Source organism: Macaca fascicularis, chromosome X (genome assembly GCF_037993035.2).
Source record: "Macaca fascicularis isolate 582-1 chromosome X, T2T-MFA8v1.1".
NCBI classification, from domain to species: Eukaryota; Metazoa; Chordata; class Mammalia; order Primates; family Cercopithecidae; genus Macaca; species Macaca fascicularis.
In genome coordinates, this window is record NC_088395.1 from 161,783,868 (window position 1) to 161,809,429 (window position 25,562).

Below are 25,562 nucleotides of genomic sequence, written 5' to 3' on the forward strand. Positions count from 1 at the left end.
AGGTTGGAGCGCAGTGGCACAATCTCACTGCAGTCTCTGCCTGCCGAGTAGCTGGGATTACAGGCGCCCACCACCACGCCCGGCTAATTTGTGTATTTTTAGTAGAGACTGGGTTTTGCCATGTTGGCCAGGCTGCTCAAACTCCTGACCTCAAGTGATCCACCCGCCTCAACCTCCCAAAATGCTGGGATTACAGGCATGAACCACCACACCTGGCCAAATTTATATTTAAATATCACTTTTTCTTGTAAGCATTTTATAACCTCCTCAATACTGGATTAGGTATATTTCCTCTCTGCTCCTTTCCAAAACACTTGTCACCTTTTATTACATTTGTCTATTGGCTAGCTTTCCTACTAAATTATGAGATTTGACATTTTACCCCACCACCAAAACCATTTTCAATAAGTCACCAATAGCCCTTTGGGGCTAAATTCATTGAATACTTTAAATTACTTATCCTAATTTCTCTTCACCATTAGCCCATTTTGACTACCCCATCTTTATTGAAACTCTCTCTACTCTTCTGTGACAATGTGCTATCCTGATTCCTTTCTAACATCTGCTTACTCCTTCTCTTGTTTCTTCACTGATTCCTCTTAATTTCAACTTTCATTTTAGATTCAAGGGGTACTTGTGCAAGTTTGTTACATTGGCATATTGCGTGATTCTGAGGTTTGGGGTATGATTGATCCTGTCACCTAGGTAGTGAGCGTAGTGCCCAATAGGTAGTTTTTCAGCCCTTGTCCTCCTATCTGTCTCCTCTCTTTTGGAGTCCCTAGTGTCTATTGTTCCCATCTTTCTGTCCACCAAATGTTTATTCCCACTTATAAGTGAGAACATGAGGTATATGGTTCTGTGTTACTGATTTAATTTGCTCAGGATAATGGCTTCCAGCTGCATCCATGTTGCTGCCCAAAAAAAACAAACAAAAAAAAAGACAGATTTTGTTCTTTTTCATGGCTGCATAGTATTCCATGGTGTATATGTGCCTTATTTTATTTATCCAGTCTACCACTAATGGGCACCTAGGTTGATTCCATGTCTGTGCTATTGTGAATAGTACTCTGATGAACAGGCACATGCATGTGTCTTTTTGGTAGAACAATTTATTTCCCTTTGGTTATATACTCAATAGTGGGATTGCTGGGTTGAATGGTAGTTCTATTTTAAGCTTTTTGAGAAATCTCCAGAGTGCTTTCTACAGTGGTTGAACTAATTTACATTCTCAATAACAGTGCATAAGTGTTCCCTTTTCTCTGTAGTCTTGCCAGCACCTGTTTTTGTTTTTTTTTTTTTTTTTTTTGACTTTTTAATAGTAGCCATTCTGACTGGTGTGAGATGGTATCTCATTGTGGTTTTGATTTACATTCTTCTGATGATTAGTGATATGGAGCATTTTTTCATATGTTTGTTGGCTATATGATTCTTCTTTATCCTTTTGTTCTCTAACTGTTCCATATGGTAACACAGTCCTTTTCATTCTCCCTTTCCTCTACCTCAGCAATTTCATCCATTTTCAAAACTCCAATGATCTCTTTCATGTTAACAAGCCTTAAAGTTCCTCAAGTTCCTCTCCTGTCTTATCACTCAAACTCTAGTACCATATCTCTAACTTTGTACCAAATATTCCTACTTGAAAATGTCTCATCTTTACCTCAAATTCAACACTTCTGATGAATAACTCAAAGATCTCATTATATTCCCTATTTATGGTATAGTGAAAGGAATACTAGACCAAGTGTCAGGAGACTTGGATTCTACTCCTGGCTCTGCCACTAACTTGGTATTTCCTGGTTTTTCTCAACAAGTGTTTATCTTATGAAAATCACAGTAAACAGTACCTTGAAGGGGTCATATACAAATCTTCAAGTAACTAATTATAGTTGGAAAGATAAGACATATACATAAGTTACTACAGTACAAATTAGAAAGTGATAAATACCATAAGAGAAGTATAACTACATTGTCATGAGAGTTCAGAGGTATTTCTGGATGATGAGACAATGAATTATATTGTAGAGAAAATAGTATTTGATGTAGTCTTTGGACTATTTGGAGGCAGAAACAATAATACCTGATTCATTTATGAGTGGAGGCTAACAGAGAGAAAGGTTAAATAGATGCTAAAGTTTCAAACTTGTGTAACTAAAGCATTTGTGATGTCATCTCAAATAAAAGAGAAATCAGGATAAGCAGGTAGCTTGTGGTTTTGAATACAATTTTATAATTGAGGTTGGTCTCACACCAGTCAGAATGGCTATTATTAAGAAGTCAAAAATCAACAGATGTTAGCAAGGCTGCAGATAAAAGAGTATACTTATACACTGTCAGTGGAAATATAAATATTAATTAGTTCAACCACTGTAGAAAGCAGTTTGGAGGTTTCTGAAAAAAAACTTAAAACAGAACCACCATTCAACCCAGCAATCCTATTATTGGGTATATATCCAAAGGAAAATAAATCATTCTACCAGAAAGACACATGCACTCATATGTTCTTTGTAGCACTATTCACAATGGCAAAGACATGGAATCAATCAATCTGGGTGCCCATCAGCAGTGGATTGGATAAAGAAAATATGGTACACCATGGACTACTATGCAACCACAAAAAAAAAAAAAAGAACAAAATCATGTTCTTTGCTGCAACATGGATGCAGCTGGAGGCCATTTTCCTAAGTGAAATAATACAGGAACAACAAAAAAAAACCCCTCATGTTCTCACTTATAAGTGGGATCTTAACATTGGGTACTCATGGACACAAAGATTGCAACAGCAGACAATGGGAACTGCTAGAGGAGGGAGGGAGGGAAAGGATAAAGGGTTGAAAAACTAACTATTGGATAGCCTGCTTACTACCTGGGTGACAGGATTAATCATACCCCAACCAAAGTTCTTTACAACCTTAATATCATATATATATATATCATATATATATAATATATATAATATCATATATATATATCATATATATATAATATATATAATATCATATATATATATCATATATATATAATATATATAATATCATATATATAATATATATAATATCATATTCCTTTAAACTGACTCTCCCTTCCAACTTCTGAGTATGGCAATGGTATCATTGCCATTACCATATTCAACTGAAAACATCTCATCCTTACTTCCCATTCTCACTGTCAATTCCCTAACCAGGCCCTTATCATTTTCTGTTTAGATTACTCCAAAATACCCCAATTTGGCTGATCTGATGCTAGTATCTCCCCACTTCTATATATCATGCCCAATGTATCTTTCTTAAATGTGGCTTATTTTCATACTTTATTCCTTTGTTCTAAAATGTATTTCTAATTCCCAGAGCAGTAAGTCTAAATTGCCTGTCATTCGAGTTATTCTCCAACATTATATATTCCAATCCTCTCTTCAATATACCTCTTACATAAGACAGTCTGAATGTTTCACTCTTCGCAGAATCCATGCACATTGCTACCACTCCAGCTTTCCACATGTACCCTTCATGTGAATTATATATGGTTATTCATTTTCTGCCCAGATCTCAATTCCTCTTTGAATCCTTACCTATCTAATTTATTGCAACATTTGTAACTCCTTCATCACTTTCACCCATGCCCTAGTCTCTTTTTCAGTATGCTCTGTTAGATATACTCTCCCTTCTTTCAATATGTTTTTGAGTTAACTCTCATATCAGAAATGATCTGAACAACCAGTTACTACAAAGCGTGGAAAGATGTATTTTATTCATTACAAAATCATGACTCAGAGATTTCTAAAACAGACTTAGTAAAGAAGATATTTCCAAGGCAGGGTGACTTTTCTGGTGTCCTTCAAGGTTACTTATTTATTTATTGAAAATCAATGGCTTTCAGAAATAGATATGTTGATCTGTGCTGAGACAACATATCCAAATTCAACTGGAATTGAATTAATGTCAGCAAGGTGCCTTAAAAAGAGAAAGAAGGCATTGGATTGGGAAACAGGAGACTTGTGTTCACTTCTAGGCCCAACACTGTCACTAGCTGCATGATCTTGGACAACTCAGTGAATCTGTCAAAATATGTTTTCTGAAGAGTACACCATTAACTAAGGAGCTAAGAAAACAAATTTTCTGAAGTGCACTGCTACAAGAATGTAACAAGTTTGTAAAAGAAGTTGTCAGGCCATACATAGTGAGCTTTGTAATGTCTCACCATCAAATTTCTGTATATAATTGTACTATAGTGATAGCCTATCAAAAATCATGGAACTTCAATTTGTCTTTTAGAAACAAAACAGCTTAAAGAACAAATAAAGATATTCATGTAGATTTCCAAAAACTGGTTATCCATTCATTCAATAAGTATTAATTTAGTGATCAGTATGCTAGGCTTTGGGGATGTGCAGTGAAGACAAATATAATAAATATTATATCTGCCCTCAAAGAGATCACTGTCTAAATTGGGAGACAGACAATTATAATAAAGGGTGATAAGTTCTGCAATGGTGGTAAGCACAAAGGGGGCCTCTGGAGCACAAAGAAGAGGACAAATCTGTTCTAAACTAGTCTTTTGAACAGACAGTTGATTAGGCAAGGCTTTTCCTGCAATAAGTGACTGCTAGGCCTATAAAATATCCAGGAATATTATCTTAGTCTTACTGGGCTACTGTAACAAAACACCTTTGACAAGATAACTTATAAACAACAGAAATGTATTTCTTACAGTTGTAAAGGCTGCGAAGTCCAAGATTAAGGTGTTAGCAATGTCTGGGGGAGTCGTACTTCCTCATAGACAGTGCCTTCTCGCTGTGTCCTCACGTGATGGAAATGGCAAGGCAGGTGTTTGGGGCCTCTTTTATAAGAGAACTAATCCCATTCATGAGGGCTCCACGTACATTATTTAATCACCTCCCAAAGGCCCCACCTCCTAATTTTATCATATTGGTGGAGAGGTTTCAACATAGGAATTTTGGAGAGACACAAATATTCAGACCATAGCATTTACCAAATAATTTTAAAAAGTTAGAACAAAAATCCCTGAAGGGATTTGCAGATGTTTTGATACTGTGGTATAGTGGTTAAAAGTACAAGCTCTGGAGTGTCAGCCTGAGTTAAAATCCTAGATCTGCAAATTGCAAATTAACTTGGACAAGTTACTTGAGGTCTTTGGACCTTGGTTTCTCATTTTAAAAATCAGTACAATTCATAAATGTACCTCACAGGTTTGTTGTGAGAATTAAATAGGTTAAAACATGTAAAATTCATAGAACAGCACCTGGCAAAGAGTAAACATGTCACCCTGCACACTTGAATGTCAATTCCAGGAGTGCAGGAAATCTAACTGTTGAATTACTAGCCTTTAGTAAGTGGCCCATACCAGGCATGGCTGAATGAATGAATGATCATCAATTTAACTTTTTTTTTTGTCATGGGTATAATCCTAAGAGGTAAGAAGGTTGAATAATCCCAATTGTTTTCATTGTTGCCTTAATATAGGCCCACAGAGTAAAGGAGGGAAAGGAATTAGGCAACCCAGCTATTCTACTTTAAAGTTAGATTTTAAAAAATAAAAGGGCTTCAAATTGAAATCATCTGTTGCCTCTCCTATGGGTTACATTAGAGCAAGAACAATTTCTTAACATTCATAGCTACTATTCATGGGGTGCTTGCTATATGCCAGAGAGGTGAATTGAATTGCCTAAAGTGAGGTAGCTCCCAGGTTGAGGAGCAAAAATTTGAACCCTGATCTGTTTGACCTGAATCTAGTTAGTACAGTGCTTGACACATAGTTAATGTGCAATAAATATTTGTTGAATAAGTGGGTGAATAAATATATCAGCAAGTATATTTTCTTCTGTAGATGAACCTACAGTTTAGCTTTAAGGGTTTTCATGATCTTGATAAGCTCAAGCCAACGTTAAGAGTAAGGAAAAGGTATGAGCCACAAAAGAGAATTTATGTAGGAAAATCTCTTGACTAGAAGTTCCAAATGGAAAAAGAGAGCTGGATTTGTTTAGTTACACACACACACATACACAGGCATGCACGCACGCACACACACATATACATATATACGTCATCACAACTGTTTGGAGCACCTTAAACACATACATACACACAGGAGCATGCAGACCCACACCACAACTGTACTTTTTTTAATCTCATGCTTTCTTTTGTCTTCTTAACACATCTGAGAGAGGGTAAATGACAGAGTGTCAGAGTTAGAAAGGACGTTAGCAATTACCTAATCAGATCCTCTCATGTTAATGTAAAAATTGACACTCTAGAGGGGAAGTAAATTGCTAAGGTCACACAAGGAGTCAGAATAAGATTAAGAATCTCAGTTTCCTGACTCACAGTTTGTTTTACTCTGAACTGTCACCATTTACCATCTCAATTTTACAGATGAGGTAACCAAAGCATCCTAAGAATGTTGATGGCCAAGCTCCTGCCACTTGTCCGTTGAAATAGGACTTGAAATCAGATCTCCTTTATTTTAAATATAAAGCTTGCTGTCATCCAAGTGCTTCTGTCTGGATGCCCAGAAGAAAGATCCTTTCCTATTGAATTAAACAGTGGACTGAGGGTAATTTACAGAAAGCTTTGTCCTTGGCTTTAAGAGAAAATGTCCAAGGCTGCTTTATTTTCAGTCCCAGGGAGGCTCCATGAAGGCAGGAATGCTGTCTGTCTTCCTTATTGAATTCACAACACCTAGCACAAAGGAAGGCAGTTAATAAATATTTGTTGTTGAATGCATGCCATGCTAAAGGGAAAGTAGGTTGGGTAATGGTTTCCCAGTGGCAATGGATGGACAATCATTAGGGCTGGAAAAAGTGGGAACAGATGAGGAAAAGAGGAGGAACCCTTAAACAAAGGAGAAGCTCTTTCTCTTCATCTTATTGAAGCTGCAATCACTGCGCACAGGCTGAGTAGATTGGTAGAAATGTGATTGGCAAACATATTTAAATGAGACCTCCTTAAAATTGTTACTCTCCACCCCACCCCCACGTTCCTTTACATTTTGTTTCAGTCATTACCCAGGGACCGGATACAGAGATTCCTATGGGGAGTTTTAATGGGTCGATTCAATTTCATCTGGATGACGCCACTTAGCCAAGCATTAAGAGCTACAGCTCCGGGAAAGCAAACGACACCGGGGCGGGGGCGAGGGGGAGAGAAAGAAATTATAACAAGGAGCAATAAATCCCTTCTTTCCCATCCTCTGCTATAACCCATTCACAAGACCTCCAGAAATCATCTACATTCACAAAACAGCCAGCTAGCTAAGCTGAACACACTGCAACCTCACTCCCTGCCCCCACTGCAGATTATATACCAACACACCCTGAGCCATATAAATAATCACACACTGGCGGTATCTATTGCTCCGTTGAGATACCCTGTGTCTACAACTGCAGTTTCTGCTGCTTCGGTTCATCTGTCAGATTGGAGGAGAGGGAGGCCGAGGTGGAGGCGGAGGCGAAGGCAAAAGAGAAGGAGGGGGAGGAGGTAAAGGAGGAAGAAGGGGAGGAGGGAAAGGGGAGGGCAAGAGGAGGGGAAGGAAAATACTGGAGGAGGAGGGGGAAAAGAAACAGGAGGAGGAGGAGAAGGGGGAGGAGAAAGAGGCGGAGGAGGAGGAGAAAGAAGAGGCGGAGGAGGAGGAGAAAGAGGAGGAGGTGAACAACTTACCCTGCTGAGCTTTCTTTGGGGAATACGTGCATCAAGATTTAGATCTGCCTGTAAAATCTATACAAAGCATATGCCACTACAGGTTTGACTCTCCCCTCCCCCGTTTTTTTGTTTTTGTTTTGTTTTGTTTCGTTTTATTTTCTGTTTTCTCTGCTGTGTCAAAGAACAAGACAGAACTATCTCTGTTTCTGGCTCCACTGTCTGCCAGTGAAGGAGTTTTCATTCAGACTTTCGGAAGAGAGGTGGAGAAACCTAAAGACTGAGGAGAAGAGATCCTTTCAGCCAGATGGGGCATTAGTTCTTCTGCTTTTCTCAGCATGGATAAGCCCTTTCCTCAAGGTAAGCCATAGAAATTAGCTCTTTAAAAACCCAGAATTCTTTCTATGCAATGCACAGATTGCCATTCATTCCAGCCATCCTGTGCTGTCTCTGTGTGTGCGTGTGTGTACGCGCGCTTGCGCGCGCGCGCGCAAGCGCATGGATAAAATAAAATGAAAACCCTTTAAATGATATTTAAATAAACCAGCTCTTGCAGAAAACTATCCATATTAGAAATGTGTAAATCAAAATAGAACTTCAAAATAATATTTTTGTAGGCGAATGTCAATTTAATTTCTAGCCTGTTAACCTTTAAATGCATTTTGGTACTTGCCTAAACCCTTCAAAACGCAGCCTAACCACCCAAGCTGAGGACAGAGAAAGAGCCCGTGCTAAGGCCAGTCTGGCTGCCCAGCGGGCATCCTGTCAGCATGGGGCTAGCCTGCTATTGGCTCACAAGTCTGGGCTGTGCATCGTTCAGATTTCATCACATCACCTTGCCCTGGGTAGACATGGCGCAAGCTGACACGGCATAACCCCCCACTTACATTGAGTCAGAGCAGTGATTTAGAAATCTCTGGATCCGTGCCTGGGTACGTGTGCACACGTCGCTGTGTGGCATATGGAAATGTTGTCAAAAGTGAGAACCTGTGAGCACGTCTACTTAGCCAATAGGCATTTGATACGACCTAGGGCAATGGTTTACTGCACACTCACTTCCATGAAGCTAACTAATTATAATTATCATTCACCTCTGCATGCTGCAAACCAAGTTGGATGAACAGAAAACAGACCTTGAACTCTTAAGCAGAAACTCTATTTTGAAATGGAAACTATTGTTGCTTTTCTGGGAATATTAAAACCTCACTGTATCATGATGTGTTATCACATGAATTTGGATATACCAGGTGTTAAATCATGTTTCCAAAAAGTCGACTGCATTCATAAATACAAGTAAGGCACAGGCTAGCATTTTATCCACAATGAAATATTGGTCTTGCTCTCCTTGCCTGTAAACAAACATGTACAAATACATTACTATAACATTCTATATATTTGTCTCTTTGTGTTCTGTTTTTAGGTCTCTCTAGCTGTGAAACAGTCTAGATAGTGATCTGAGTGACTTAGATTTGAAGATATTTTTTAAGAGTTGAGGAGTTGAGTAGTGAGGAAGTAAAGAACCAAAAGGAAAGGAGACTAATTCTTCCTTAAAGACTATTGAAACAGAGAAATGCAACCAACACACCCAACTTAAAATTTAGAGCATCTGGACAAGAAAGGCCTTTAAAAACCCTCCTTTTATTTTGCAGATGAAGAAACAGGACCAGAACGGAGATCATTTGCCTACAGCCACACAGCAAAGTAGAGCTAGCATTAGGACTAGAACTTAAATTTCTTGTGTCATGTAAAAGGATTTGAGTTTTTTAAAAAAATTCCTACTTCTTAAATGAACAACCAGCTTCTTCTTAGACTTTTCCTCAGGATTAGAAGTATGTGAATTCATTTGGTATTACAACTTTTCCCTGTATCATTCATCACTAAAAGACCTATATCTTTTAAAATTCAAGGTCTTAAAACTGCAAGACTCCCTGGTTTGAAATAAACTGCTATGAGTCTTAATGAAACCATTAAAGTAATGAATAGGACTAGGGTAGCAAAGTGACAAGTTAAGAGTTAAATGTGGTGAGAACCTGGCAGCTCCAACAAGATGTATGCGGTAGGAGGGAGGCCCAGTCAGTGGCAGAGAGGTTAGTAATGTAAACTATATACAACTTGGTATTTGTAAGGGGGGGAGTGCTTTGATAGAGATGCAAATGCTTTTGCACAGAGAGGGATTTTTAGAGAGCAGACTTTGGTACAGTAGAACTAAGAAAACATATAAAGCCAAAGCAGAAATTCCCCCTATGTTTGCTTTCAGTTATTCTGAGAAGGAGTGTATATAACAGCAGAGCATAGAAAAAAGCAACACACCTAAGAGCCGTTACACAGTAAGGTACAAAACAGCATTGAACCCACGGGAGTGGGAGAAAACAAGAGCCAGGATCTCCTCTTCCCCACTCTTCTTTGAAATCAACATTGAGTCATACTGTATCAGAAAGGATTTACCATAGAAATCAGAACTGTCTTAAGGTGTTAGCATAGAAGGGCTTTCGATAGGAAAGTTTTCAACTTTATTCTCAACATGGCAGATTTTAGGTTCCAGGGAGAAAATACATTTTCTTTCATTAACAAACATTAGCATTTCTTGAATGGGCTTAGCTTTCTAGTCCCTAAATTGGCATAAGAAAAGAAAATTTTTTTAGGTTGAACATGGCAAATTCAGGGCTACAGAAAAACTGTTTAGAAAGCTATGAGCACCTGGCCAGAGAGACTGTGATGGGAGTGGGTTTACAATGCATCATTCATTACTGCAGAGGCACTACGTGACAAAAATCACTAGATCCCATCAATGTGCAGCCAAGACCTGTAATCACCTTTGCTCTTATTTAATAATATGTGATGTGTACATTCTCTCTCTCTCTCTCATTCGATAGAATATGGAATTGGCCAACTGCACAGTCAGTTTCTTAACTGTTGCTACTCACAATGAATGGCTCTTTAGTGGGTGGATTTCTGAATCATAAACATTCATGTAGTGGTAGTTTTTCATCTAGCCTATGTGCTACAGCAGTGTCTTGCCTGTTCCTTTCTCAACATATTTTTCTCTCTTACCTTCCTGTACAGTATCTATTTCAGTTCATCCTGTTAGCCAGATCAGATTCAGCACATCCTGAATGGCAACCAATTTATTGTCATTCAATCCTTAAATCCTACTCAACACTCTGATTTTATTCAGGTCCTACTGTCCACTTATTGCAGGTCTCCCACATTAGATCCCAGAGTCCATTTGAATAAAAGATTCTACAGAGCAGGAAGAAACCTTCTAAGTTCATCCTGTCAGTCCCCTTACTTGTAGGCAAGACAGTACATCATTATTTCAGACTGATGCCCACAGCTTCCTTTAATCATCCAACCAAGCATCTCAATTTATCAGTCTTGCAGAAATATAATCAATATTGAAATACAACTTTTCAACCTAAACACCATGTACCCTTCTGGTCCCCTTTGAACATAATTCTCATTATTGTTTCTGAGTCATTTATATTATGACCTAGATTCCTCACAGATTAACTCTCAACCTTTTGGGCATGTCCCTGAGGTACCTAGTGACATCCCTAGAATCCTGTCTTTGGAATCTCACCTGTTTATCTCCTGTAACTTTAAGACCTTGTATACCTTCCTTTAAATTATTGCTTCCTGGAATTTTCAATATGTTTTGAATCTAGTTTCTTTTGGGAAATCAATTAGTCTAAACCGCATTCAGCATGTATATTATTGTTCTTACAGTACAAAGGATTTGCAGGGCTCTACATATTCTTTAGCTGATCAATGGGACATAAATATATTTCTCATAAATTTGTCAAAAGACTCTTCCCAGTCCCAAGTTCCTACATCTACATACCCTCCAAGCCAAATGAACAATGTGTCCTTTTTTATTTGGGTGTCTACATGAAAGTTGCCAGTTCCTTTCCAATGCTGAGACTATGAATCTATAAAGATACAGCAAAGGTAGAGGTGGCAGGTTGCATGAGCCTTTGAGTGCAAGTAAATAAAGGAAACATACATTTTGCTTTTGAATACCCAAATAAATAAGGGCACATTGCCCACCTTACCCTCAAGGACTTGAAGATATAGAAGATATGAATGAAAAGAAATAGTTTAGAAAATTGTATAGTTATAGAAAGAAATACAGACCATAATGGCTCAAGGTCCTTCAAGATCACCTTGTTCACTTCACATATCCTTCAGTTTCACATAGATAGTGAAACTGAGGTCCAAAGAAAGCAAGTGATTTGACAAAAGTGACATAAATATTTGAGTCTGAGAGTTTCCATAATATTTATTTGCATTCTGTTATGATGCATTTATTTAACACCAAAACAACTAGTTAAAACGTGAAATTTTTGTCAGACTGGTTCTTTGATGTGATATGCCAAAAAAGGTTATTTTTAACCAAATCAAATCTTTTCAAATAATGAACAGATGTAAATTCAGCTAATCAGGTTTGCATGAGGATATAGCCTCAAAAGTCAACTGAGTCTGGTCATATTATTAGCCACTGAGTCGTTTTTCCTGTTACTGAGCTTTGGGCCCATTTCAGTGTCATGTTTGCTTGCTTATGGAAACCTAATCAAGCACCATCCTCTCTCACTTGTTCATTTCTATTACTCATTCAAGCTATCCATCACATACAGTAGTGTGAGTAATTGATCTATTTTGAGGAGGCCTGAAATCTGATGGATCTCAAATATGTACTTTATTCATGCTAGTGTTTTGCTAGGTCCTAATGCCTCCAGGATGTTTCCTGGATTTGTGTTTAGGTTTCCTCATTTACACCTCTTTGGCTCTTCAGTCTTCTAAGTGGTGTGATACAGCAGTCTACTATTTGTACAATATTTTCCCCATGGTCATCATCATCAGTTCTAGGGGTGGTAAAATCCTTCAGGGAATGACCAACCACCTCTTCCTGACTACGGTACAAAGGAAATACAAGCATATACTTTCTAGATATTCAACTTAGCTTAAAGATGGTATAAGAATGCCACTGTCCTTTAAGAAAGTCAGTTTATTGTGTAAGGTAGTGATACAGAAAAGAAGTCCAAGCAGATTCTGCTTGGTAAATCCCATCAATATGGAGTTGACTTAGGATAGTAATAGGTATAATTACAGATGATTTTTGAAATAATTCAGGACTTGTCTTCTATAGTTCCTTGATCCCCAGTATTAATCCCATGTGTACGAAAGCTTGATTCTAGAGCCTCCATTCTATTTAAAAAGAATCACTTCCTTAGTAAGTTAAAGCAGCCAGTAAGGTGAGGAGAACTGCAAGATGATTAGTCTTGGCTTCCTTATACTCTTGGGAAGCCTTTTTTTTTCTCCTACACTGCAGACAGCTTAATTCCTACCCTCTGTGTGTTTGCTGTATCTCTGCCTTTATTGCATTCTCCTTGCTTGCCTGTATTCACTGAATAAAGTAATGCCCTTTCTTATCTGTGTATTACTGCTTATCATAATTCACACTGAAAAGATAATTTTGATTGGTTATATATATATATATTTATGAGCAACTTCTCATGGGAGACTTTTGAGGCTTTCTCTTTTCCTTCAGCATTGCTTCAGAAAATAGCCTTTGCATGTAATACTAGGTTCCATTTGTATTAAAATTCTGATACCCAAGGCTTGGATGTCTCTGCTAGCAAATACCTGAATGAGCTAGCTGCTCGTATGAAACTAGGCATTTGATGGAATACAAAAAGAATCAACTACCTGATCTTTGTTCCCAAACTTCTTTATAGTCTGGATGGGATGATCAGATTGGCCTATAAAGAAGTAAGTGAGGTTAATTACAGAATAAATGTGTAGCATGAAGATTACTATAAAGCAATTGAAGGTAGCGGTGGGGATAGGGCCTGAGCTTTGTTGGTTTCTTGCAAAGTACTTATGCCTGTGTGTTCTGATTTACTGTTTTTATGCCTTCTCTCCTAGGATTTTCTCATGTGCCCTGAGATCCATGTAACTACAAGGGCTCCTTTTTATCACCATAAGTGCCACCCTGGCTTAAAACCACTCAGAGCTTAAAAATCAAGGCAAAATGGATGCTGCGGTGACAGATGATTTTCAACAAATTCTGCCTATTGAACAGCTGCGCTCTACTCATGCTAGCAATGACTATGTGGAACGGCCTCCAGCCCCCTGTAAACAGGCCCTCTCAAGCCCTTCCCTTATTGTGCAAACCCACAAGTCTGATTGGTCTCTGGCTACCATGCCTACTTCTCTCCCCCGTAGTCTCAGCCAGTGCCATCAACTGCAGCCCTTGCCTCAGCATCTGAGCCAATCTAGCATTGCCAGCTCAATGTCTCATAGCACCACTGCCTCTGATCAAAGGCTCTTGGCCAGCATTACACCCTCACCTTCAGGCCAATCCATCATCCGAACCCAGCCTGGAGCAGGGGTCCACCCAAAGGCTGATGGTGCTCTGAAGGGAGAAGCTGAGCAATCTGCAGGGCACCCTAGTGAGCACCTCTTCATCTGTGAGGAGTGTGGGCGCTGCAAGTGTGTCCCCTGCACAGCAGCTCGCCCTCTCCCCTCCTGCTGGCTGTGCAACCAGCGTTGCCTTTGCTCTGCTGAGAGCCTCCTCGATTATGGCACTTGTCTCTGCTGTGTCAAGGGCCTCTTCTACCACTGCTCCACTGATGATGAAGACAACTGTGCTGATGAGCCCTGCTCTTGTGGGCCTAGTTCTTGCTTCGTCCGCTGGGCAGCCATGAGCCTCATCTCCCTCTTCCTACCCTGCCTGTGCTGCTACCTGCCTACCCGTGGATGCCTCCATCTGTGCCAACGGGGCTACGATAGCCTCCGGCGACCAGGCTGCCGCTGCAAGAGGCACACCAACACTGTGTGCAGAAAGATCTCTTCTGGTAGTGCACCCTTCCCCAAGGCCCAGGAAAAGTCTGTATGACCTTCCAGCAAGGTGGATCCAGAGCTTTTCTCCTTCTAGCCCCCATCAGTAATGCATAGGCCTCATCTTTGGAGAGGGAAGGAGTGACAAACTAGCCAAAGTTAGGGCCTCTCCTCTTTTGTTCCGGCAGTGTCAGGGGAATGACCAAGTACATCCTGGTGCAGGATGCCTTGTTCTTTCTCATAGTATCTATCCCACTCCTCTTCAGTCTTTACACCCTGCCAGCTCAGCCCTTATGGCTGTCATGGCAAATTCAGGTGATATATGGGTATGAGGTTTGAACACTGAGGACTGACAGGGCCAGCAACGTGGAGGTTTAGGGGCTCCCCAGTGTAATACCTCTCGATGCAGGCTCTGATCGTCACTGTTTTCTGCTGTGCCTTTGGAAGCTTTCTTCTAAGATGGTTTTCACAGGTACATGTGGAACAGCGTTCAACCTTCCAGGGAATATGACCCCTTCTCCCTGTTACTGCCCTTCTTTATTCCTCTCTCCTCTTTCATTATTCTGTTCTGTATTCTTTTCACCTTCATTCTCACCCTCTCTTTTACTTTTTCTCTTTCTTCCTCCCTTTCTCCTTCTCCCTTCGTTCTTTTTCAGACTGATCCTTTCTCTGCCTGTTTTTCTATCTCATTTGATCTGTATTTGTCTCTCTACCTTCCCTCTTTCTCTAACATGTCCAAAAGTGCTGTTTTTCCATAGATGTTTCCTTAGATGCCAAACTTTGCTATGCTATAGTATTTACTAATTTTTATTAAGGGAAATGGATTACTGTAATGAACTGATCACTAGCAATAGTCTGTATCCCGATGTGTGTGTGTGCTCACAATCACTCTCACCTGTTTGTGAGCACATGCGGCAAAAGTTATCTTATATTTCCAGGTTTAACTAGTTGGAGTTTTTCTCCCTTTCTCAATAATCAACTTATAGTACTGACAGATTCCACTAGCATGCTGAGTAGGACAGTAAATCAGGATGCTCATAACTTTGTATGTCTGACCCAAGTGCCAAAGGCAGACGTGCTTTATAGCTAAATGAACAAAGCAAAGGATACAGAGGTATGTTCTCTCTTAGAAGCTAACTTCCCTGAGACTGCATGGCTCAGGCGTTAATAATGGACATAAAAAGTCATAAAATGTTAGAGCTGGAAGGAATCTTAACTATTAATCTAGTTCAATGCCCATATTTTACAGATGGGAAAACTGAGGCCTGGAGATAGGAAGGGACTTGCCCAAGGCCACACACTGAGTTAACAGCAGAATTGGGACTGGAATATAGGCTATCTGACTCCTAGTTCGGTATTCTTACCCCTGTACCACATTGAGTCATGGGACTTTTTCCTAGGGTTCTATTAACAGTGACAGAAAGCCATTCCCATTCAATTACTTTTCAGAAACCATGCCAAGTTAGTGTGGTGGTCTTTCTCCAGTGCATGGTGGGTAGCTAATTAACTATCAGACGTTGAGGCTGCCCCCAGTGGACATCACCTTTGGCTCTGTCACCTTGTAGAAGCTCAAATGTGGAAAAGAAAAGCTTAAAGAAGCCCTAACCAAGCTGTATCTTCGCCATTGCATCTACTCTTTGCTGCACACACTGTGCTTGCTCCTGGCTTGTCTGCACTGGCAGCTGCCTGAGAACTTAAATTTCAGCAACAGTGAAAAACTGAGATGAAAGATGTATAATTCAGAGAACTGACTTCTCTCTTAAAAAATACAGAGAGCCTGTGCTGTGAACCCCCTTCAATGGGAAAAAGCTGCAGTGGTGATGGCAGGCTCCTAAAGACTGCTGCTTAAAGACACAAGAATTATACAGTTTCCCTCTATAAGTGAATCCAGAATTCACTGAGGAATTCAGAGATTGAGGGCACTTGCTTGAAATCAAGGTGCTCCAACTTAGTTTAAGACCTCCAGACTCTAACTTTATAGATCATCTCTTTTAGAGTGTGCATGGATGTGTGTTGCAGGGTGGAGAAGTGGGGACAAGTGTATAGTCGTACACAGGGGAAGAGGAGACATCCATATTACGGAAATATGTGCCACTCAGTTTTTGTTGGTTCTGAATCTTCCTGAAGTGTACTGACATTTGGGCTGCACAGAGCCCCACACCTTCACTTACACCTCCACTTCTAGAATTGCTTTGCTCTATTTTTGTATATATAAATATGTTATGATGATTATTAATAATGTTAATGATATTGCTGCAAATGGTGCCATATATAAGGTTAGGCTTCTTGGAACATTTATAAACCCAAACCAATACCTGTAACCTCTTATGTTGCTTTCAGATCCTTCAATTTTAAGTAACTTTTTAATCTTACAAGTCTGCTTGATTGTACTTTACACTTATCTACCCCTAAAAGCTCTGCCCAGTTCTCTGGGTCAAGCTGGATGGTGATGAGTAGCAACCACACTTCTCTGCTTCTGCCTGAAATGTGCTTAGAGCTCAGTTATCTAAGGATTCTCTGACACTAGTGCATTGTTCCTGGAGCTAAAGTTATTATATGGATGTTTGCTTATTCGTTTCAGGCCCCAAAATAACATGAGCCCCTCCTCCTTGATAGCTCCTTGATATCCCAATCTTGCAGTCCTAACTCAGGCAAATTGTGCACTGCCAGAGGGGCCCTGGGTTCTGCCATATACCCAGAGGAGCCTTTCTCAGTGTGTTTCTAAATGGCCTTACACTTGGTAGAAGAAATTGAAGGGTTACTCAAATACAGTTGCAATCTGCAATCTGCTGTTGAGTCAGGGCTTTCACTTGTGTCCAAGTTGGCCTGATATGGACTGCATCTGGTTTACATATAGATGGGTCCTGTTGGGGTATGCGCATGGACGTGTGAGTGAGTGTGCATATGTATCCCTTCTGTGATTTTATATATATATATATATATATGTAAATATATATTCACACATCTCTATATATTTTAATGTATTGCACATGTATATTTAAAATATATATGAAAGAACTCTAAATCCTGCAGGGAGGCTCTGTTTTCATTATTTTTCTACTTTGTGTCATGTCCTGTATAAACAGGAATATTTAGAGGGTGTTTCCTGCTTAGCATTTTTTTGCAGTTAAATCATCTGTTAGTCCCTAACTCTATTGCTTTCCACGTATTGGTTCCTTGATACATTTCATATGGCATCAGCCAAGAGTTTTCCTGTGGTTCCAGCCCATCTTCCCTAATCACAATTACAATAATAAATATAGTGAACACTTACATAGTGTTTACTATATGCTAAGCGCTATTTTTAGCATATTATTTATATTAGCTCATTCATTCCTCACAATTCTACAACATAGGTATAATTCCAATCTCTATTTTACAGATGAGAAAACTGAAGCACAGAGAGGTTAAGTGACTTGCCAAAGGTGACAATTGTAAACGGTAGAGCTAAGATTTGAACATAGGGTGTCTGACTCCCAGGTCCACGCTCCAGAATCAGATATAGAAGGCTGGAGCACAATGTAAACCATTCTGGAGTAACAAGCCTCAAGTGGTGAATAATTCTTTACCTAACTCTGGTCCACCTGCAACCTAGGAGTTAAAATAAGTATGCTGCTATGTTAAGGGTAAAGCAACAGTTACAGGCATTATGTATTAGCTGTCTTGCTCCCAAAATGGTGGCATTACAAATTTTTCCAGTATTCACTTTGAAAACATGCTTGCAGCCAGTTACCATTTCTTAGCTTATGACGTAGAGCTATTAAGGGAGTAGTTTCACTTGTGCCAAAGAGGGTAAGGGTTGATTAGTCTTATCTTTATTGGCCAGGGAAAACTAATTCAATTTTTTTCTGAACAAAGTAGAACTGAGACTGTTTTTGGAGCTTAAGATTTGCTACAGCTGTTAACACTCAAACTTATTGATTATATTGAGAGCAGTTTTCTGAGTCAAATGACCACTGATCCATATAACACCTTTTACTGACAGCTCCTTCACACTGAATCCTTTAACTTTGCCAAAGGACCTTTAAATAACATCTAGTCCAATGTCAACATTTTATAGGTGGAGAAAGGGATGCACAGAGAGGGAAAATAACCTGTCCAAAGTCACACAGTTCTGAAAATTGAGTGGAATTATGACTTTATGCCAGAGTTCCTAATTTCCAGGTATCTTAGCCTCGGTTTCTTAGAAAATAGAATTTGAAGCAAAAGCTATGTACAATCCAGGGTAGTATGAGTAAGGAAAGGGCTAATAAGGGAGAGAAGAAAGAAGAACAAATAAAAAGTATGTCACTGAGTTGGCCACAATCTGTTCCTTGGCAAGCTAATTTCACAATTTTTTATGACAGACCATGTGAAACTACTACATCTCCATACAGCCCACCTGGCGGAGGAAAGGAGGTGAATTCATCTGCTAGCTCTCATCTCATTAGTCAAATTCTTCCCCATGTGATATTAACCCTTCTACACTTTTGGGTAGTGCGTGGTGGCACTTAAGTATGTACCTTGGCATTTCATGCTTCAGCAGTAATGGGAAGGATTGTAGCTCCACTACAAACAGTAAGGCAAGTATATGAATATAGGGAGATTAAATTTAAAGTGATAAACTACGGTGGTGCTTTTACCTTATGTCTTTAATCACATTCCTTCAAAGTAAGTTAGAGATAACCTACCACCTTTAAAGTAAATAAGGCTTTATTGTGGCTCTTAGAACTGCACTATGTTTGCCTTCCTGACCCTGTTTATTCCCTAGCTTGCTTTAAAGGGCTTCTTTTTTATATGGAAATTAATTCCCTGTTCAATTAAAGGAGTAACAAACTCTCAAAATATCTTTCTTCTTAATATAAAAAGGAATTTCATATTATTGAACTCCTCAAAAAGCATGTCTAAGTGAAAATATGTATGTGAATGCACATATGTTCTTTTAGGTTCCATGAGCATAATAGCAGGAAAACTGGTCAAGTCAATAAATGCTGGGGAAAAAAATGGCTAAACAAGGTATTCTGTAACATGAAAAAAGCAATGAGTTGGTTGACTGGCTTTTTAAAAAATATTTCAGCCACTAATTATGACATGACACAGACACATTCTAAGAATTATACTAGCTTTTATTCACATATATAATAGTTCCCTGTGTCCTATAGATCATTGTCACATAAAGCAAAAGCATTAGTGCCCCATTTGGACCTTTGGCCTGAGGTTTGATAAGATTTTGTAGAACTGAAATTCTTGGTCCCTTTATCCTAGTTTAGGCCCATATCCTCATTTTGACCCTCAAAGATAAGATCATAACACTACCAGTGTTGTTGCTATTAAAGGCCAGGATGGACAAGATAAGGAAAGGCATTTTGGGAATGACACTGAGTATTGCTAGGAGTCTTGCTGTCATTACAATCCAAGTTATATATGTTTGCTCCCATATGTATTTGTTGGCCCATCTCCTGAAAAAGAAGACAGTAATTCTAACTCACACATTGTCATTCCCAAACTAACCTTTTGACCATTCCAGGTAATAGTCATGTCTCTGATGGTAAAAGACAGAGATGTCAAGGCTCTGGAAGCTCCCAGGTCCTTGAAGAACTAACTAAACTGCTGAAAACAGAAGTGGTAATGTAGGCAAATACCCTGGCTTTACTAATATAAGGCTTTAACATCAAGTCACAGGCATGTTCTCTTACTGTAACAAGATGGGGCTGACCATTTGTGAACCCTGAAGAGTCATTTTGAACCTATGTCCGAAGGCCTAAAGTACTTTGATCCTCATCTTCAAAGTCTTACCACTGTAATAACAAAAAGAAACACTACAAAGAAACTGCAAGGAAAGCGACACTCATTTTTTAAATGTCTACCAATTATTTAGTTATTCATATATGCATTTCTTTATATAGAAAAATATATGAAGTTTCCAAAAGACTGATATTCAGCTTTATAGTCTTGGATAGAAAATCATGTGTCCTTGGTTGGGGATTCACACACCAAGGCTTAACAGAATTAGTTTGGGAAATACTCATTTTTATACCAGAGATTAGTTGGCTTAAACAACTTTACTCTGTGAATATTTTTCTTAATGATCCCCTTCCAATGGAGGTGAAGGCCTCCCAAGTAGGTGAAGGCCCCAGGCCTTTCTTAATACATAAACCATATTGAAAGAAAGAAAGAAAGAAAAAAGTAATGGGAAGTAATAGTAAATGTAGATCCAGAAAGAAAAACAAAGGTTAAGAAAATGAGATATGTGAAAGAAAAAAGCTCTGTAATCAGTGTGTTTCTCTCACCTAAAACACTATTTACTAACTACTTGGTTCAATTGTACCCTTGAATTCCATTTTGTCTTTGACTTATATCAACACTCTTCTTTTCCAAACTCCTATAGCTCTTCATCTGGAATGATTCTATAGGGTGGAAGGGAGGAGAAAGGGAGAGAGCGGGAGAAAGAAAGAGAGAGAGAGAGAGAGATGGGTGGAGACTCGGCCTGTCTCCTACAGGTTCAAAGTTAGAATATGCCACTGACACTATGTGCCTTTCAAACTCCCTTCTAGGACATGCTCTGTAGTACTTAGATCTTATATTAAATGACAAGGTTTCTCTCCTTCAGAGAGAAATACCAGACTGGGTTTGTGGTTTTCCCTGGATTGGTTTTTTCTGAGTCAAAGTGGTGTTGTAGAAATCACATTACCCTGAGACCAATTAAATCAGAATCTTTGGGGGTGTTGAGAAATGGATTTTTAAAGTTCCCAGATGATTATAATATGCAAACAGATTTGAGAAAATCCACTCATCACTTTATTCTATAAACGCAAATAGTGAGGCTAAGAGAGGGAAAGTGACTTACTTATAACCACGCAGTGAGTTAGTGACGAAGTCAGGATAAGAATCCAGTTCTGCAGACTCCTAGGCCAGAATTCTTGTCTTTATGCTATACTGCTTCTAACTCTACCGTATTCCTCCTCTGAGCCTTTGCTTTTCTCATCTGTAAAATGAAGATAATAAAGCCTAGAGAGTGTATGAGAATCATTAAAGCAGAAGCATTTTTCTTAATGTACAAGGTTCTATACAAATGCAAGGGAATTAATGTATAACATATATGTGGGGCTGAGTCTCTAAAACAACATAATAAAAGTTGTTTTTATTTTAGTCGATCATTTCGGTATTATGTCTACCTGATAGCATGTAACAAGATTGAACACTTGTGTAGGTTGTATGTGCCTTTAAACTGAACTTGGCCTCAGTGACAATCAAAATTAGCAGTTGAAGAAAGAGGTCATACATTTTTCTCTTGCCCTTGCTGGAATAGGGATCAAGAGGAATATAAAAGCAATGGAATACCTGGATTTCTTATATGCAGTCAATCACAACATGGCCTTAGTGCTGAACTAGCCCAGGGTTTCTATGGAATTTGTAGATCCCATTCCTGAGGCTGGTCCTGGTTGAAGGATGTCTCTTTTGAAAGGCAGTATCCATGGAAAGCCAAGGGGGAGGGTTGCCCACTAGGAGGAGCTTCTTTAGTAGAAGCCAGAATGGAGGAAAGGGGCTTTCTGACTTGGCGCATCTGAAGAAATAGATTATTTGAGGATCTAGTACTCCCAGAATAATCTGTAACCATAAGAAACACATTTCCTGAACTCCAGAGCCCCAGAACATGGTATCCATATCCAATTCCATCCTATCCATCCTGGATACTATGAATTTCCAGAAAGGGCCACTTCTACTCCCCTAGGAGTCATACATCTGGCTACTTGTTTATTTGTTAAAAATAAAATTCTGTGCCATTTATAAAATGGGCCTCTTATGTCTTCCTTATTTTGAAATTATAATATACATTCCTAATTCATCATTCATTTTTGCCAATGATTTTAAAGTATTTATTTGAAAGTTATTTTTAAATACAAAAATATGTGTATTTAATAAAGCACTTCTTTATCCTCTTATCTGAACCATACTAAAAAATGTAAAACATGCCATGATTAAACTAGATAATTCTATATGTCACATTACAAGTAAGTTTTAAAAATCTATTTGGTAAATATATTCTCATTTCATCTTGAAATACCTGCCTTTTAAGGGGAGGGTAGAGAGACAAGGAATTAGTGTAAATCAAGAGGCCTAAAAGTATAATGACAAATATTTATAATTCAGATTCATCTCAGGGGTTTCCTTTCAGGTAATTAAGAGGTGATGACCTATGTTTAGGAAAAATTGGGTTGTTTAGAGGCCATGTAGGGGCCTGGGATTTCCTAGCAAATATAGACCCAAAGAGCTCCTTGCTAGTAATTACACTGCCGAAGAAGTTCTTGTACTTTGCCGCACAACAATTAACACAAGAGCCTAGGTATGAGCTGCATAAAGTGCAGGTGGACAGAATGAAAAATCAGACTCAATCTGTAGTTCTGAAGGAAGGGTCAAATTTGGTTGGGGTAGGTGTTAATAGTTGAAGAAACTGAAATGTATTTCAAGAGCACTTCAGATAAACAAGATGGAGACTGAAGCCAAGAAGGAGAATAAAGAGTAATTACTGCATAAGAGGCACTGAATTTAGAATCAGAAGATACAAATAATACACAAGAGAGGGTGCAATGCAGGGAACCATGCTTGATGGGTTTCATCTAAAGGATTGTAGCTGGCTCCACCTTTGACAAGTTAGCTTTTCTGTGCCTGGTTTTGAACCCAGGAACCATGACTCTAAAGATTTTGTGCTCTTAACTACTGCAATCTCCTTTTCAGTATAAAAATGGCTATGTTAATAGGATTGTAATACGTCCTGATTTGCCCAAGACTGTCTCAGCTAATATCTGTTTCTAAAATATTTTTAATAGTGCCTCCTTATACTCTGAGAGCATATCTTAACATGACTTATATATAATTTTCAACATTATGTTTAATCCCCAATTGTTTATTATCCATCAGGCCCCCCAAACTCTGACCTCCCTTGTTACCCAGATTACATTCCCTCTCTCCCTCTAGCATACTTGCCTGACAAAATCTGAAACTTAAATATAATCACTTGTTCCACATTTTCATCTAAACAGATGAATGTGATTGGAGAAAAACATAAAACGGTAAATTCTAGGGTGCCCTCAGTACCACCAGGTATTTCTACTTTATTTCTCTCTTCAGTTTATTTTCAAATCAACTCTTTAAAAGGACTGCTTCACACTTCTCTCTCATCACACCTCCAATACCCCACTTCCTCCATGCCTCCACTCCTATCCTACAACCTTGCAATATATCACTGGGAAAATAGCCTTTTCTTTTGAACTCACTCTAGCCAAGCTTTTAAACCAACCCTCCACCAAAATAGCTCTTTTCAATGTCACCAATGATCCTACCTTGCTAAATCCAATGGTCAGTTCTCAGTCATCTCATTCAGTTTATCACTAGCATTTGTCCCAGTCCATTTACATTAACAGCTTCCCCCACCTGAGACAATGACCTGCATGCATTTAGTTTATTTGAGAGAAGTGATTCAGAAAATAGGAGACGGGACTGAGAATGGTGAGCCAGGAAAGGAAGGAACATCAATCCAAGGGCATGTTATTGATCTGTTTACTACTATAGGCAACTGAGGATTATTGCCACTGAGGACTCTCTAAGGAGCCATGTAGAATGCACCCCAGAATTTTCCACCAGACATAGAAGAGGAGAGTGTTTTTCTATCAAATCTCATCTCCCATTAATTAAGTGTAATCCTAGAGGGTATTTACTTGCAAGTTGGCACATGATTTGGAATCACTGAGCAGGGTCCTTCAAGTGATTCACATGGTGGTGGCAAAGAAGCCCCCGCAGGAAGCAATAGTATGAGATAAAGCTGAATGAGGTAGCATCAAGCTACACCTGCATGTAGTTACTGCCGCATGGCCTGAACAAAAAGGCAGTCCATATTGAAATATATTCTTTATTTGGCTTCCAGCACACCACACTCTGCTGATTCTCCTCTCACCCCATTGATCACTCCCTCTCCAAGTCCTTTGATAGTTCTTCCTCATTTTCCTGAACTGTAAATATTAGTGTACCTGAAGTTTCAGTTCTTAGTCCTCTTCTCCATCTACACTCACTCTCATGGTGATCTCATCTAGTATCCTGGATTTAAACACTATTTATGTACTCACAACTCCAAAACTTATAGCTCTAGCCCCAATCTCTCCCCTGAATTCCAGACTGCTCACTTAAAATCTCTACCTACAAGCTTAATAATAATATAAAACAACATATTTAACAGATAAATTTTGATTTCTATGTCATTCAGTTTTCCCCCACCTCAGTAAATGACGATTCTATTCTTCAGAGACTCAAGCTGACCATTTGGAGGTATCCTTCACTTCTATCTTTTTCTCATGTCAATTGGTCAGCAAATCCTGTTGGCTCTACCCTCAAAATATATCCAGAATTTGACTATTTCTCAGTATCATTACTGCTACTACCTGTTCTGATCTACCATTATCTCCTCCCTCGATAATTGCAGCAGCTCCCTGATTCCACTAATCACAAAGTCTAATCCCAACAGAGAAACCACGATGATTGTTCTGAAGATGAAGGCCAGATCTTGTCATTCTTCTGCATAAAATCTTCCAGTGATATTCCAATTAACTTAGAACCAGACTCATCTAGTTACGACTATAAGGCCCTACATACTCTTCCCCTCCTATTTACATGGCCAGCTCTCTCATTTAATTCAGGAGTTCACTCAAATGTCACTTCCTCAAGGAGGCTTTCCCTGAATACCCTAAATCAGCATTGCTCATCATTTTATCCTCTTGTTTTGGTTCATTTTCCTTCATAGGAATTCTTACTACCTGATTATATTATATGTTACTGTTGAATAAATAAATGAATATGTGGGAGTTTAAATTGGAACAGTCTTTCTTGAAGTCATCAGATATTGATCCAATGTTTCTTATGTGCCAGACAGACATTGCTCTATGTACTGCTCCACTCTGTTCCTTCCCAAAACTCTTCTCTTGCCCCTGGAACCTCTGCTTCTTTCATTTCTCCACTTTTGGAATTAACTGGGATTACAATGCTTCCCCTTCAGTACTCTCCCATGGAGACTGTTCATTCTCCCATATATGGCTTCATTTCATT

General features: G+C 39.0%; 1 protein-coding gene across 2 annotated transcripts in view; it reads left to right on the forward strand.

Annotated features, from left to right (window-relative positions):
* The window catches only part of SPRY3 (sprouty RTK signaling antagonist 3), a 161,232-nt gene extending 143,711 nt beyond the window's left edge, over positions 1-17,521 (forward strand). Inside the window, exons 2-4 of one of the 2 annotated variants that reach the window (XM_074029752.1) lie at positions 7,835-8,009; positions 9,299-9,736; positions 13,575-17,521. In XM_074029752.1, coding sequence (XP_073885853.1) covers positions 13,681-14,547 — 867 coding nt within the window. In that variant the 5' untranslated portion in view covers positions 7,835-8,009; positions 9,299-9,736; positions 13,575-13,680 and the 3' untranslated portion in view covers positions 14,548-17,521. The remainder of the gene's footprint in view (positions 1-7,834; positions 8,010-9,298; positions 9,737-13,574) is intronic. The other variant, XM_045384150.3, reaches the window with a different exon arrangement.
* Positions 17,522-25,562: the final 8,041 nt, after the last annotated feature.